General features: G+C 42.1%; 1 protein-coding gene across 2 annotated transcripts in view; it reads right to left on the reverse strand.

Annotated features, from left to right (window-relative positions):
- Nucleotides 1-3723: 3723 nt before the first annotated feature.
- The window catches only part of LOC132578874 (protocadherin-11 X-linked-like), a 1063113-nt gene continuing 1049579 nt past the window's right edge, over nucleotides 3724-17257 (reverse strand). For both annotated transcript variants that reach the window (XM_060248968.1, XM_060248967.1), the window contains one exon: nucleotides 3724-6761. In XM_060248968.1, the coding sequence (XP_060104951.1) occupies nucleotides 6370-6761 (392 nt within the window). In that variant the 3' untranslated portion in view covers nucleotides 3724-6369. The remainder of the gene's footprint in view (nucleotides 6762-17257) is intronic.

Raw genomic sequence — 17257 nt, forward strand, 5'->3', positions numbered from 1 at the left:
GATTCAGTATAAAGCAGCTTCATGTGTGACATCAGTGTCTCCAGCCTGGATCTAGTAACTGGAAGGTACATCCATCATACTGTAGAGACTAAGTTAGAGTCAACTCACCTGGTCATTTAGGTGTGAGACCATGTGAGTTGACTAGTTACTGTCATTGAAGTTGTGATGGCATCAACTTTGGGTGATTTCATTAAACACACAAATCACAGGTCATAATGTGCTCTCCCTATCCCACTTTAGGAAATTTGTGAAGATGTACTAAGTTGTAATCTTATTTCCTGGTTTTTTAAAAAATGAGGACTTGCAAATCAGTCTGAATGATACACTATGGTCGTTTTCGCACTCACCTCCAGCCGGCGCGACCCCCCTCTTCACCGTGCAGGATCTGCGCGGATTTCGCACTAAATGCCGCGGAGCAGCCTTTTGCGCTGGAAACTTCCGTCACAAAAGCCGCTCAAACGTAAACCGCCAAAAAGCAGTTCCCGTTTGAGCGGCTTTTGCGACGGGAGTTTCCGGCAGCATTTAGTGCGAAATCCGCGCAGATCCTGCGCGGTGAAGAGGGGGGTCGCGCCGGCTGGAGGTGAGTGCGAAAACGACCTATGACTTTACTAACGGCCAGTCAGCAGAGATGAGAGGAACTTAGAAAATCTTAGTAGTGGATAACTGATGTAATATAGTTGTTAGACTGTTGGGCTTGAATCAAGAATACTGTATTTTAATTTCCATTCTCAGCCATTACAGATACTGGCTGGTTTGAACATTCATTATTTTTCAGCCTAACCTATTGAACATGGTCATCATGGATCTAATAAGGAGAAAACATGTATGTATTACTTCGAGTTCCTTTGAGACCAGTGATAAATCTATGGGTAAATAAACGGATGTCATTAGTAACTACTAGAAAGGTTGAATGATAATTAAGGGCAGAGCTGGTGCATGGGAGTTGGCCTGTGGCGCCACCTCACCATGGGGAGGGAGCCCCCATCCCTCACCCAGCCCTCTGTCTCTTCAGAGGGAGCTGGATGGGCAGCAGCTGCCCACTTGCTTTTTCCTCTGTTCCGATTTGGAACGCAGAAAGAAGCACGTGGGCAGCTGCTGTCCTGCTTCAAGCCCTTTAAATGCCTTTGGAGTTCACTTGTGGCATGGAGAAGGCATTTAAAAGGACCACAATCTCTTTAAACATCTTTCCCCCCTCCACTGAAACCAATGGAGGATGGGGCATTTTCTTTAAAAGTCCATAGAATTGGATCCTCTGGTCCAATTTTTTTGAAACTGGAGGGGGGGGCGGGTTGAGGAGGCACCAGAAGCTTTGATACAAATTTTCTATCTCAGAAAAAGCCCGCACAGAGCCCCAGTACCCACAGATTGATTCTCCATTATACCCTATGGGGACTATTAATTATAATGGTCCCCATAATGGTCCTATTGGATATAATGGAGTGCAAAAAACCCCCTGATTTTCTGAAAAATCACAAATCCAAATACCATACCAGTATTGGTATTTAGGAATATTGGAAAATATTGATATTTTTCAGGTTCAGTATACCCAAACCTGAAAAATGCCAATTTTTTTGCATACCTGTAGTAATAACCCTAAGAGCCCCATGGTGCAGCATGGTAAAGCTGCAGTACTGTAGTCCAAGCTCTGCTCACAACCTAAGTTCAATCCTGGTGGAAGCTAGGTTCAGGTAGCCAGCTTGAGGCTGACTCAGCCTTCCATCCTTCCGAGGTTGGTAAAATGAGTACCCAGCTTGCTGGGGGGAAAGTGTAGATGACTGGGGAAGGCAATGGCAAACCACCCCATAAAAAGTCTGCCATGAAAATGTGAAAGCAACATCACCCCAGAGTTGGAAATGACCAGAGCTTGCACAGGGGACTACCTTTACCTTTTTAGTAATAACCCTATAATAGGTAGTATTTCTAACTACTTTGGATCTGCATTTAATTCTTTGTGTGCTTCTTAAAAGTTCCATAAAGGCCATCTATGCTATAGCTTTTTTGTATGACCCTGGCAATACCTAACATGTCCATCTTCAAACACAGTAACTATGAACTTTTTTGTATTGATTTTCCATGACAGCACTTTCAATTTGCCATTAGGAAATGGAGCCACTTAATCCTGATGGATGGTTAAAATTAGCCCAATATTTCAACTGTGCAAATGGATATGAGAGAGCTAAGTTCTGAAACTCTATTTTTTCTCAATGATTTTTCATGATTTAGCCATCTGTCATCTTTGTGTCAGAGTTCAGGAGACAGGGCTAGCTATACGCGTGAGAAGTCAAAGGCATGTGATTAACAAAGGTTGATGGAGTTTCAGTCATGGCTGGAGGAACGAAAGGGCAAATTCTACCACCAACTTCTCCAGCACAAATCCTGGTAAAATGAAGAAACCCACAGAGCCCTACTGGAACCTATCACACACATTCCACACATGGTGCTCGTATAACAGAACTTCTGAGTTGACTGTGCCCAAGTTCCATAAACCCTGGGGGATATTCTGTTTTGATTTTCTTATTTTCCTAATAAAAGAAAAAGTACCACCTACAATTCATTGGCACATGCAGATTTGATTGAAATGAATATAGTTTGTTTGCACGAGATGTTGTTTGCACTGGGCCAGGGTTATAATGAAATCAAACCGTAGCCTTTCATGTAGATCTTCTGATCCTGCTTTCTAGGATGAATTGAGATCTCTGGCCTGATGCCAATGTTCTGTTACAATTTGAAAGTGCAGATTCAAGAATGGCCTATGTTGCTGAGTATAAAGTGCTGATACATAGCAGTCTAAGCATTTTGCCGTCTGAGTTCATTTAAGAATATAGCTATGGCCACAACAAGTATAATCTGGAAGGGTTTCAAATCTTAGCTTCTAGCAAGGGTTAAGAAGCATGATCGATTCTCATACCTGCACATAGTTTACAAAGTACAAGGCTGGGCCCAGAGCAGCGGTTTGAGGTTATACAGGGACGGCTCCCAGACAGATCAAAAAATTGAGTCTAGATGCAAACATCTGAAGACCGTCCTGCTCCCGTACTCACCCCATCCTCCAGTGCCATTGAAGTGACTGAAAAAGCAACCACTTCCAATGAAGTAGCAAATCTCCATGGCTCTCCCCTGCTACCTTTCCCAGCCGTCTGAATGCCCAGAGGAGCATCTGTGAAGCGCTTCTCAAGCGCTTGAGTGGTCTGACCACTCCTCCAGCGCATGTGCAGCCTGTCCTTGTCTTGCCAGCAAGCTGCACATTGTCTGACAGCCCTGGGGGCCCTTCCTCCTCTGCCGGATTTCTTCCAGGATGGGATGTTGCCACCCCAAGCTGCTGGTCGTCCCCAGCCTAAGAGATTCTATCCTTAAACTTTTTTGACCTATACTGAATCTTTTATGAAGCAGCATTTAACTAATAGAATTAAACAGACTAGATTGGATCTTATCAACGATTCTACTGCAGCAAGTGGTTTTTATCTATGTGGGCCCCACTATCCCTGGCACGGACTTCTCAGCGATTAAGAGGGGTTCCTCCCCACTTTCACCAGTGGAAAAGCTGATTCTTTTCTGCTAAATGAGAAATCTTCAATTGGTGAAAAGATTTCCATTGGAAGAAGGAGACTTTCCACTGGAGACAACCCTCTTCCAGTAGGAGATGTTCACTTAGTGGTACGGAACCATTGGATCTGACATTGTGCACATCAATTAACCTCATGTGCGTGTATATAAACATGCAACTTCAGGCCTATGGAGATTATTTATTAAAACAACACAGAAGCTTTTAAATGTGGCTCCAACATTGTCATGAATAATTGGTAACATTTTGTACATATAGATTAGCTCTGAATTAATTTACCAAATGCCTTTAACTGTGCCTGAATTAACATTGTGCAATAGTGTCAGTATCTGAAGGATTAACATGTATTTCAGAATCTGCATGCAGCTGGACCCCAGAGTGCCACACCTTAGCCAAAACACTTCAGAAAACTCAGGGGAAAAAAAAAAAAGATATACTATTCAATAGCCTGAGGCTTCGTTTAAATACTATTGGAAGGTTAAAAGTGACATTTCTTTTCTCTCTTTTTTAAACTTTACACATTAAAACAAAATGTGTTCTGAGTAGATTAACAGTGGGGACAACAATATATAAAGCTACTTATACCTGCTGGGCACAAAATGAAGAGAAGCTCTCTCAGCATTCATTGGGACCCTCAACAATGGGAATTTCTATAGATTTACAAGCAATTTATATTACAGCAATTGTACACACCAAGTTTTGTTCATAAATTACAGATTTTAAGTAACATTGATGAGCCTACACAGAATTCTCTTCACAAGGAAAGGAGAGGGGAAAAAATTAATAATCACACATTGCTTCCTTCTCCCCATCAAATTTCGATTGTCTTTTTATAGCAAAACTGCAGCTAGGAAAGTGAACTGATTGTGTTACAAAGACAGGTTATTTGGATGCAAAACATACAAGACTGTGCATGAATCAAAGGCTGAGGAGAAACAAAATACAAGGAGATCATGAGTGTTTTATCTTTTTTTTTTAGACATCTTCCTTGTACCCAGTATAAGATTTGCTCAGTCTCATTATGGGATATATGAAAGCCAGTGTACAGAAATCAGTCACAAATGTCTACTCTTTCCTGGTACATCACCTTGAGCTGCTGCAGAATAACATAATGAGAGGGGACTTCATAATTACATCTGTCAAACATTTGCTTCCCAGTTCTCTCATTCTTTAGGCTAATTCAGTGATTTGCTTCAGTATAAGCTAAGATAAAGTATCCAGAGTTCTTTTGCCTAAAAAGGTTTAGCGTGCAGTGTGTGAGGTTATATAGTGAAACCTACAGGAACTGATGACATATATTATTAACAATCACTGTGATGTTTTCTAGCGGACACTAGCTTACTGCCAAGGCACAACACAATTCATAAAGATCTACCTCCTTATTTCATTCTATGTTTTGCTTTGCTTTTTAAAAAAGTTTTTTGGCCATTCTTAGAAACAGCCACTTGTTAAAACCATACAGGCTAATGATGGATCCATGGCTGGAAGATGACACCTTTCTGAGAGCAGAAAAATGGGCTTTGGTGCAACATGTTTGAAATTAAGGAACTGCTCACTTGGTAGGGAGATTTTTTGGAATGTTACACAAAAAGCTGATCAAAACTGGGCTGGAGAAAATAATGGATGAAAAGCAATGCATCTAGTTTCTCCCACGGTAAGCTTAGGTAGTCTTTTGTCTACCTACAAAATCAGGTGGTGGTTTCCTCTATATTGGTTACCAAAAGTCTTCCATGGTAGTGGGATCAGGTCATGAAGAAGAAAAACATGATGCCTGGACCAGGTGAGACAAATCCTCCCCACAAATATTTTTTTGTGCCCCCTTCGCCAGAAAATAGCCCCAAATGGGATAATATTTAGAGGGTGCAAAATAAATGGATAAACCTTGTTCCACCTTTTGCGTCAGTACTAATCTTTCAGGAATGGAGAAGAGAGAGGACTACAACAAAATGTCTATGAGAAAAGATGGAGATCTGCTACAGTCCTATGTCATACAAAGTCACTCAGTCCTCTCCCCCAAGATCTGTATGATGTCCTTTGACAACAAAAGCCCCTCTCCCTCCATCAGTCTAGCCAGAAGATTCAGGACAGTGCGGATTCCTCCCTGTCTCCAAGGCTGCTGGATTATCATGGAAATGTGCATTATTGCAAGTGCTCTATGCAGATACATTTGTGTACAGATCCGAGAATCATGGAGACTGTACTAATGTGTTGGAATGCTATATGTGCATCAACATATCTGCTCTCTCCATTATTCCAAAGCACTACTTTGAGATTTACCATTGGTAAGTATAATGGGAACAATTACAAATTACTTCTCTATTTGGATGTTCTTATGAAGAATCACAAGGTTTTCTGGACAAGTATTTACTAATTAGCCTCTTTGGATAATAAATGATATATAACAATGACCTGAAACCAAAGAGTCAATCTGAAAGTCTTCCTTTCCTTTCTATTTACTATCACTGTGTTGATCATGTCCAGAACACTCTAAAGAATTTCCAATAAGAGGAAGACCAACCTTGTCCTAAAGAAATAATTTGTTCCATGACAACTAACTGGGCAAAGAAACATATTCCCCTCCCACCCCAACTCCTTTTGTTTTTGCATACTGTTATTTATGAAATAAGCCTTATTCCCTTTAATGCATTACTTAGGATACAGCTCTTCAGCTTCAATTTAGAATCCTATGTACATAAATATCTACAAACCTCAACGGGTTTGCATATACATTAAAACTGTGTCAAGCTGAGACTATATACACTCACACTTTAAAGCCCGAAATAGCTTGGATTTGTCAAGTTAAGCTTTTATAGCTGGTGCTCATGGATCAAAGTGGTGTTACTCCCAGGCACGACTGTCACCTGGGCAGGAATGAAGTTTGCAAGAGGAATAACTTTGACTGGGTCTTCGCTGGTGCAATGTCTTTCACAGGTGTTGTAGAACTGAGGCCTGGGTCCCCCTTGGCCTTTGTCAGTATCATCTTTAGGAATGGGCCTTCCAAGGGTATGTCTTCCCTCAGGCACAGCTCCTCTTCCCCACCCTTGCTGGAAACCAAAGGATGGCAAAGGAGGGTTGGATTGTTGGTACTGTGTCAAGGACGGAGGCATCCAGCAGTTGTCAGAATGGCCAAGGATGAGGCATTCCTGTGTGCACGTTTCAGAGGCTTCAGCTAGAGCTTTCTGGAGGTTCACTTCAATGGCTTAAAATAAGAAGAGAGAAGAAGAATATTAGAAGTCATTTGGGGGAGAAAAAATCTATTGCACTTTTCAGCACACAAATTGTTTTTCAGTTCTTATTTTTCCTCTTCTTAACTTTCCTGAGAGGTACGGTGTGTTGAAAGAAAGTGACATGCTCAAGCCTAAAGTTTCATGATGATTTCTGGTTCAGTAATTCAGCAATGGTAGCATGTATAGTAGCTGATGATTCTGAATTAATACCACATTACAGGACAGCAAACCTTAGCGCACATCCTCAGGCAGGCTTCTGTGTTAATCAGGGTACTAATTACCCTGGTGATGTGGGGAGAATCTAAAATGTGGTAGTGTGAACATCAAGCTTCATGGGTATTTCTTCTCTGTGCATTCAGAAACCTTTTTTGGAGTTGCATCTGATCTTAAATAGGTCATCTTCAGTCTGCTCTGATTCCTTTCCTCAAACGTATCAAGGTAAAGGGTACCTGCAAGGGAGCATCATCAGTATTTCTATCATTGTCTTCTGTTAGTGAGTGAAGACTTTTCTATTTTGTTTGGCATTCTCTTACTAACCCCCTCCCCTCCCAGTATTTCTTCATCCAAAGGGTGATTAACACATGCAATTCACACATGCAATTCAAGGCCACAGGAGGTGGCGATGGCTACAAGCATAGCCAGCTTCAAGAGGGGATTGGATAATCATATGGAGCAGAGGTCCATCAGTGGCTATTAGCCACAGTGTATTGCTGGAACTCTCTGTCTGGGGCAGTGATGCTCTGTATTCTTGGTGCTTGGAAGGGGCAACAGTGGGAGAGCTTCTAGTGTCCTGGCCCAACTAATGGACCTCCTGATGGGGTTTTTTTGGGCCACTGTGTGACACAGAGTGTTGGACTGGATGGGCCATCGGCCTGTTCCAACATGGCTTCTCTTATATTTAATATTTTTAAAGCTTGCTTTAATGTTTCAGATTGTTCACAATTTTGGAGGCCCAAAGTTGGGTAGAAAGAAGAAAAATAAGAGTTAATTTGGTATCCCGCTCTTCACTACCCGAAGGAGTCTCAGAGCAGCTTATAATTGCCTTCCCTTCTTCTACCCACAACAGACACCCTGTGAGAGAGTTCTGAGAGAACCGTGACTGATCCAAGGTCACCCAGCTGGCTTCATGTGAAGGAGTGGGAAATCAAACCCAGTTCTCCAGATTAGAGCCCACTGCTCTTAACCACAACACCACAATTGATTCTTTCTCTGGAAAGGCAACATAAAAATGTTGTCCATAAAGTAAAATACCAGTAGAGATTCAAGACTTAGATCATGACACTGCCATGGGCATGTGCCGTAACATCTGGCATCACTGACAGTTGTGGAGAAATGTAGGTCCTGAGATTCCCAACAGCCCTAGCTGCTAGAAGAATTTAATACCAACATTCTGTATTGCATGAACCTATGGATGTGCAATGGGGTATTCCAGAATGGGCCCAGTTTTAAATGGAGTGTCTGGCAGATGGTTTCATTCCAAATCGGAGGTACCAGTTCCACTCTTCAATGAATTACAACCTACTATCACTTTTAGAAAACTTTACAAAATATCTTCACTCTGTGTTTCGTTATAGTCTCTAAATTTAGATGCTTTTATTCATATCTGAATACTCATTTGCATCAAAGACAAAGAGAATTTTTTTTTTTTTTGGCAGACAAAGTATTACACTTTGATGCCATAGGTAACATTGTCAACTGACAGAGAAACAATATGCGGACATAATAATGCACGCACTGTGTCTGGCTGCTTTGCTCGCACTCGCTAAACACAATCTATCAGTCTAAATATTTACTAGATGCAGGTCTCGGTGGAAAAGACAGCAATAGGAAAAGTTAACTTATATAAGTCTAACAACTTTTGAAAACAGACAAAGTACACAATCCCTGAATTTAAAACTCAGGTGGCAACTAACCCCTCACCTCACCCCCCCAGCCTCTCTCTACCTATAGGTAGATGGTTGAGGAAATTCTGTTTCACTGTATCAGCTGAAAGCTTATCTAAAATGGAATTTGTTGGCCTTAAAGGTGCCACTAGTCTCAAGCTTTGTTCTACTGCTTAAATTCATTAATTTCTAGGGGACTTACAGGGGAACCTTAACCAGAGTTAATGCAGTGCGAATCCATGGATTAAAATAAAAAAACAGTCCCCCCTCCCCCAACAAAACACAGCAAGGGCCAAAGTTTCCCTAATGCTATACAACATTTTCAAACTGCTCCTGTGCTAGATCCAAAGCTGTAAACAAACAATTCACTTCAAGTAACTTTCTATAGAAAAAAAAAATGTCATCCATACTCGGATGTGGCTAACACTGGGTTTGGAGACTGGGGATGCCAAAGGAAATAAATTAACTGAAATGCAGCAGCGACTCCACAGAGTGAAAAGTGGAAGAGCTCCCCACCCTTGGTGTTTAAAGAGAACTTGGTGTATGGCTGCCAAGCTCCTGGGCAGGGTAGGGGGATTCATAGAGGGGTACCATAGAGTTTTCCTGGAAGTTTCTAGAGCGGCCAGAGTGTGACGTTGCTGGTCCGGTGACATCACTCACAAGTGATGTCATCATGCCCCATGCACTATGCATGTGTGAAAAGAGGCCGTGGGGGACTTGGCAACCCTAGCTTGGTGGATCCCAACATCAACACTCAGCAACTAACCTGCAGTAATAAAACAGAAAAAGATAATTGGGAATCTTATAGGGTTGCCAAGTCTAAATCAGAAAATACCTGGGGGCTTTGGAGGTGGGGCCAGGAGACTTTGGGGATGGAGCCAGGAGACTTTCCTATTCCCTAAATTAAATAAATAAAAATACAGCAGTGGAGTCCCCCTGAATACAATCATTTCCTCATCCACCAGCACTTTCTCCCTCCCTCCCTCTCATACACACACACACACACACAGAGCAGGCAAAATAAGCAGTTTGGAAGCACACACTTTGTGGTCTCACTGCGGGAATTTACTCACCATGGGAGTTGTTGACTGTTCTATACTTATTTCTTTAGGGTGCACATGGCTTAAGGGACTGGAAAACAAATGAGCTTCTGGGCTCCTTCCCTTCTCTTCCCTTTCAACAGGACAACTGTTCTGCAGGCTTACCCCGCTCCCATTCAGCCTGACTCTTAAAGGCGCACACACACCTTTCAAGAAGAACTGTCCCCAGCGTCTTCTTAAGCCTTTCAAATTTTGAAGGCACATGGAAGCTGTTGGGGTGGAGTTTTCCCCGGCCGGCCAGCTGACTGGTGGTGGGAAGGAGCCCGCAAAAGTGGGAGAACCCCTCTGGGACATGGGGATTGGCAAGCCTAGGAATCAAACAGTTAGGTTTGCTAAAGGAATTTTTTTAAAGATGAAAGAAAAAAACCCAGTGAAATGAAATATTACATTTTTTGCACAATGAAATAAGGAGCATTGGAATCTCATTCATCAACACTTGGCTGACAAGCATGAGATGTGGCGATTGTTCTTCATGAATATGCACCAGCTACCATATCTTCAGCATCTGCTCTTCCAAGGTCTGTAATGTATCTACTTTCATCCCACACTTATCCATTTGTCTTCCCCCATTTAAGTTTTGTTATCCCTCCACTATTTTCCTCTACCTGACCTGAATAACAATTCTGAAGCAACAAGAACCCAAGAATTGTTCCACATTCTTTGGTGACTTCCAGACCAGACTACTGTTATATACTTTTTTTTCTCAGACGTGTCAACTGGCCAATACTGATGCAGCTCCATTGACTTCCAGTTTATTTCCAGAACCAGTGAAGCTCTACATAGTTTTTAATCACAAACATGACTTTTATACTTCTGCTATATGCACTGAAGCCATCTAGAGAAGACTAGGTACATGTTCAACCACCATTAAAAAGTCTTTGCAGAGTTGCTGCTAAAATTGTGGGATACTGTCCTGTGAAGTATCAAAAGGAGTAAGGTGCCTTTAATATCAGTATATTCAATGGAGATCCTGGAGGGTTCCAGCCACACTCTAGATAAGAAGGTAAGCTGATGGTATTTTGAGGAGTGCTGTCTGTTAGGATGGGGATAATTTCAGAACCATTTTTCACAGGGAATATAATGGGTTGGGTCCAACCATCTTTTCTGACTGGTGAAAAAAGGAGGAGGGAGTCCATTCTGACCACTATGCTGGTGATCAAAAGATCACCAGCAGTGGTGGCAGCTGCAAGCATAAACAGCTTCAAGAGGGGATTGGATAAACATATGGAGCAGAGGTCCATCAGTGGCTTCTAGTGTCCTGGCCCCACTGATGGACCTCCTGATGGTGTCTTTTTTGTGTGGGGGGGGGACTGGATGGGCCATTGGCCTGATCCAACATGGCTTCTCTTTTGTTCTTACCTGCATTGACAAAAGCCACAAAGAACTGGGGATGTAGTAAAGAGGAGAACTGGGCAAGACTGAACTAAAAAGCTGTCTGGATGCAACTCACAGTATGAATGAATAACACAGCTGGTTATACTGGTAGAAACAAGGTTTATTCTTAGTTCCTTTAACCTAAATATATCAGTAGAAGTAGCAGAGAAAGAAGAGAAAGATCATACTATCATATACCTGCTGTGACTCCATTTTACAGCCACAGTGCCTATACCTGATCAAATTCCCACATTATTTGCAGGGTCAGGAAGAAGCTGAATACCCTGGGCTTAAGAATACGTTTGTCTCTTTTTTGTTTTTATGCTGATCACAGGCAGGCACACTGAAAGTACATTTCCCATCCCTATTTGAACGGCAGATTGCTTTGGGGAGCAAACTGTGGGATCATGTTTGTTTAATTCATCTGCCCCAGAAATACTTTTTTTCTACCCCCACCCCCCCAAAAAAACCCTTTATTTTTAAGACTGCCAGGTGAATTCTTGTTTCCTTGAATATATAGATCTGAGTTTGACTTACAAGTACAATAGTTAAAAGACTTTATTCGTTGTTTGACAGCCTGTGTCTTCTGTAAGTTTAAAGGCATTTTCAATAATCATATACGAAAGAGGAGTTGAGGATGTGCACAGGGACTGCAGCAATATTGCCGGTAGCTACTGTTCAGTCAAAAACCAATCATTTAACCTGATTGCTTTCTCTAAATCTTTCTTCTTTTTCATAGAGGAAAGCTTTTTATCAGAGACAAAAGATACATATTGCAAGCACAAATGGGGTTTGGAATTTTATTATCCCCAAGGAATAAGAGCTGATACTAGAACAAAAGAGTTTGGTAAAGTATTCTTGCACTCCTGGGAGGTAAAAAAAACCCAGACATCTCTAATTAACAGACATAGTGGGTGTCACCCTTTGAAAATGCAAATGAGAATCCAAAAATGATTTAAAAAAAAATACAACTTTGCAGTATGAAAATACCAGGTAATATTCATTTTATCTGTAGGTGTTTTTTGAGTGAGATCTTTTTTTCCCCTGACAGAGAAGTCAGTGCAGGAAGATATTACGCCGCTATTATTCAACATCTCCGATATATATATATATATACTTGCTAATTCTGCTGTTGTATACAGGTATGGTGTTGCATGAATCTTAATACTTATAAAACCACTGTCTCAATAAACTATGGGGGTGGGGTGGGTGGGATAGACAGCAAGGAAAGGAAAGGTCCCCTGTGCAAGCACCAGTCGTTTCCAACTCTGGGGTGATGTTGCTTTCACAACGTTTCCACGACAGACTTTTTTACGGGGTGGTTTGCCATTGCCTTCCCCAGTCATCTGCACTTTCCCCCCAGCAAGCTGGGTACTCATTTTACCGCCCTCGGAAGGATGGAAGGCTGAATCAACCTCGAGCCAGCTACCTGAAAACCCAGCTTCTGCTGGGGATCAAACTCGGGTTGTGAGCAGAGAGTTCAGACCACAGTACTGCAGTACTGCTGCTTTACCACTCTGTGCCACAGGGCCACTAAAGACAGGAAGCAGATTAATAAATATGAGGGAATCACTTTCGGCTTGGAGTCAAGTTGATTTGGGGAGCCAGTGTGAAGACAGCCAGCATGGTGTAGTGTTGGGTGCTGAACTAGGATTTGGGACAGCTAAATTCCTACACCTACTTTACCGTGGAACCTCGCTGCAGAGCCTCAGACTGGTCTCTCTTTGGTCTCAGTCTAACCTACCTCATAGAGCTGTTGTGAGGACAAAAGGGAGGAAACAATAAAGATGCAAGCTGCTTTGGGTCCCCATGTGGGTTAGTGGGATATATGTATTTCAATAAATAACACACAGATAAGTGTACTTAAACCCAAACAGATGGCAGCAATCAGATATACCAATTATGTCACCTACTTCATGTAAATTAGGCTGTAGTTTACTAGTAAAGTTGGCTGACATATATATATACACATATAATGTACAAGCAGGTACAGATTTAACCTTTCACCCAAATAAAAATTCTCTTTGACCATAAAGGAAAAGAACAGCATAGGGTCCTATTCCCCCATGGGGGCAGGGAATTCTCACTCCACTCCTGGAGAAAAAAGAAAAAAGCACATTGTGATGTGTGGCATCACATCACTTCTGTTTTTTTAAAAAAATGGAAGTGACATACGGTAGCTCTAGAAATTGCTAGCAACTTCTAAAGCTACCTGTGTCACTTTTTTGCTTTTGTTTTTACAAGAGGTGATACAATGGCACATCGGTGTTATGCCCCCCCCCCCATCTGCATCACAGTCCTCCCTCTGGTTACCAGCCATTGCCTTGCAACCTTGATTGTTTAACTTACTGTGAACAGACTAACTTCAAAAAGGTTAACTTGCTACAGCTCCAAGCCCACGTAAGAGGGTTCTCCCTAGTCCTATGTACAGGATGAAACAGAACGCAATCAACAGCCTAAGAGGTTCAACATCTAACTGATAAGAGGGTGGGACCAACTGCCAAGTGCACCCAAGTGAGAGAATTCTCTTATTTTTTCTCTCTCCCAGATCCTCTTCCATGCAGAACTACAATATCCAACGCTTAAAGCATGGGGTGGAGAATGCCATTCTACCTAGCCAAGAATTTGGTAGCTAGCCAATTACATATGTAGTGGTTGATGTAATCTATAGTATAACCATATTGGAATAACCTGGGCAAAATACACAGCAAACATCGCTGCCTCTTCTGAAGCAGGCGGCGGCATTTGCCAAACCCCCCATCTCCTCAAAGGAAGCACAAGGCTGGGGAAAACCAACTGAGGCTCAGCACAGGAGTGCTGGTCAATGAGATGTTCAACATCAGTTTGGCGCAGTGCAAGCTCCCCACCCACCCTCTTTTTAGACCATGTGGGATCAGCTAGTTGCTGGTTTAGGTGCTGAGCAGGAATTTTTTGGGCCTCACTCAGATTGGCTGGGAGGGAGGCCTTTTTTTGCCTGCTCCGCATGGTCAGAAGGGGTGAGGGATAAATAGGCCTGGCAAAGCTGGACAGGCCCTAACTGGGAAGGCGGGAAAAGCATGGGTTGAAGGGATTTTGAGTTGGCAAGCACCCCAAGATATCAGCAATAGGGGGGGTTCTCAAACTGGGTACCTATGAGCTTTGCAGGTGTCTCAGTTGGGGGCCTCTTCGGGGTTGGGGGGCATATTACAAGCCTTAAGGCTTGGCAGTTGTGGGCCGGAATGTGCACTCCCTCCCCTCTATGCAGTATTGTGTGGGCTGTGATGGATAAGGTTCGGAGGGATCCCGGACCTGGCTCTGAGCCAGGGTGGGTTTGCCCTGTTAGGACGCTTGCTCTGTAAGCACAATACAACCCATGCTTTAATGTGTTGCAGATCAGCTTATGCTTAAATAAAACTCCCAGTTTAACCCATAACTTGTGTTGTGTTTCATTCGAGGGGTGGGCGGGCAATATGCACTTCCATTTCTAGGGGCCTGATGCATTCACAGCCGTCATTGGATTTTTAGCCTGAATACAGAACTTCCCAGTTATAGTTGGGGACACTACTGCAGACATCAGGATATGAATGTACTGGTCTGTTTTTCAAAACCAAGCAACAATCCACATGGACACTGGGAGATCCCTTTGCACCCCCACAGAAGAGTTCTGTTAATAAAGAATGGGAACCTCTTGTGCTAGTAGAGCTTTGGATCAAGGCTGCTGCAGTGCAGCTGTCAGTCTGCAACACGGGGAGAAAGAAATCACTTAATAATGGCATGCTTGTCTTGTTTGCTGTTGTTGTTTAATACGAAGACTAGCAAAGTCATAACAAAAGCCAATAAGGAATTTGACACACTTCTGGATGGGAGCCATCCAACCTTCTACTTCGCACACTCATATTTCTTCATAACACAGGCAACAATTAGCACACAATTAAGCAAATTGCCCATAATTATGCCATTGCCATTCTACTTTTCATATTTTCCCAACACAACACGTATGCGAATGCGTCGCTGGCAGTGCCAGCATCGTTGTGTCGGCAGCCAGAAGTGCCTCTTGGTTGCTGGAGCATTTCTTATTAAACAGCTCTGGTAGCACATTGCAGTGTTATCCGCTCAGCAGGATCTTGCTCGAGTGACGCCGATGACAAGCTTAAACTGCTCGTGTCAGCCAATAGCTAATAAGAAATGTGCCGGTTTCTTGCTAGAGCTGGTACTCCCATCGATGCGGGAAGTAAGGCCTAATGTGAGGAAATTATGGCTCCGAATTACACTGGTGGCCTCAAGTAGTCACTTGGGTAGCATAATTTAGCAGCGTTAGCTATGTAAGCGACCCAAAATGACAGTAAAAATGAAGAACAAAGTAAAAGTCGTCTGTTAGTATAACTCGGGTTTGCTTTAATGAGGTCAGCACCATGACGCTTTAATGTAGAACCCCCTAAAATGATTGCTGTTATAATATACTGTACCTTTTTTTTTTGTTTAATAATAAAATGCCTTTGGGAGCAGATTGCCATGAATATTTTAGTTTCTCCATATAAGTTTAAATAAATTTGAAGGGGAAAAATAGGAGTGTGATTAAAAGTTCCAAATCTTTGCAGCTCTTTAATCATAGACCAAGCAGAAACGCACATTAGTAGTTGACAGGATTCTTTTAACTTTCTGGCCTATTATAAAGAGCTTATTCTTTAAAAAAAAAAAAAAAACTAGGACAACTGAATCAGTATACATTAAGAGAAAGAAAACCTCTTGGTTCCAAAGTTTGTGTTCCATTAATATACATTCCCATCTCAGCACCGGGCAATCCTGTTAAATTATCCTAGAAATAGCACAAGAGCAGTTTCCTTGAAATCTAATACTTCTTATTTCCCATGGGGGATAACATGAAAACCATTTCTTACCTCCTCGAATCCTTAATATTTAAATACAAAAGGGTAATGAGTGGTTCCACATTATTTTACAAGAAGTTGATCCACATCCCAAGCCCTAAAGCATATGTAATCAGACTGAAGGTGACGTGTTGTGCTAGATTTAAAGGTATAAATAACAACGGCTTTGGATTAATATTTCAGTAGCACCCTCGCTTTTGAACTGTTCCTTCTTAAAACATTGATAGGAGCTTCTTTTATTTAACAGGGCATATCAAGCAACACTACAAGGCCTTGGGATGCAAAGCAAGAGTATTTGGATACAAATGGCTGATATTTCAAAATATATATATATATATCTTTAAACCAATCTAATATTAAAAGGGCAATTTTAAGAGTACCTCCCGTAATTGAAATATAGTCAAGAAAATTTTAATGACCTTGTTAGAAAAAAGTTTTCTACATTTCATCACGCGGAAAGCTGTTAAGACGTATCACGCTAATTGCCCATTTGAATAAGCTTTAAATATGTTGCAGACACATGAGTTGTCATCACCACAAATAAGCTCATATTTTTAAAAATATATATAATTAAAAAAAATCATTGACAGGGTGCATTGGTTAGCTCCAATCTGCATTAGCCTCTCATCAAAAGTACCCATTCTTATGTACAAGCACCAGAGGCAGTGTGGTATAGTGGTTAGAGTATCAGACTATGATCCAGGAGACAAAGGTTGAATCCCCACTCTTTCATGTAAGCTTCCTGGGTGACCCTAGGGCTAGCTGTTCTCTCTCCAGCACAGTGTGGTTGTTGTCAGGATAAAATGGAGGCAGGAAGAACAATGTACTCTGCTTTGTATCCCCGCTGGGGAGGAAATAGAGTATAAATGTGCAAACAAACAAATCAGCCAGCCAGCTCAATTCCCTGTACATGTATTGGAAGGTGCAGAGCTACCAGCTATCTACCAAGGCTGATAACTGGCCGATAAAAAAACAGTTACTGTCTATTTAACTGGCAGCAACTTTCTAAGAACTCAGGCAGAGGTCCTTTTGAGCTCTGATTCTGAGACTTTTGTAGCTGTAGTAACTTCAAGGGCTGAACCTGCAGTGGATTGTCACCATTCTTTATATATTGGAAAGGTGGGGTGGGGAGGCCATGCAAAAATCATCTGAGTAGGCAGCCATTCTTTGAGACACTTCTAGGACTTCTCAGGCCATCATGTCTGAGACTGCAGGAGAGACTTCCCTTTTGTTTGCTGAAGCAGAG

The sequence above is a fragment of the Heteronotia binoei genome, chromosome 11, assembly GCF_032191835.1.
Source record: "Heteronotia binoei isolate CCM8104 ecotype False Entrance Well chromosome 11, APGP_CSIRO_Hbin_v1, whole genome shotgun sequence".
NCBI classification, from domain to species: Eukaryota; Metazoa; Chordata; class Lepidosauria; order Squamata; family Gekkonidae; genus Heteronotia; species Heteronotia binoei.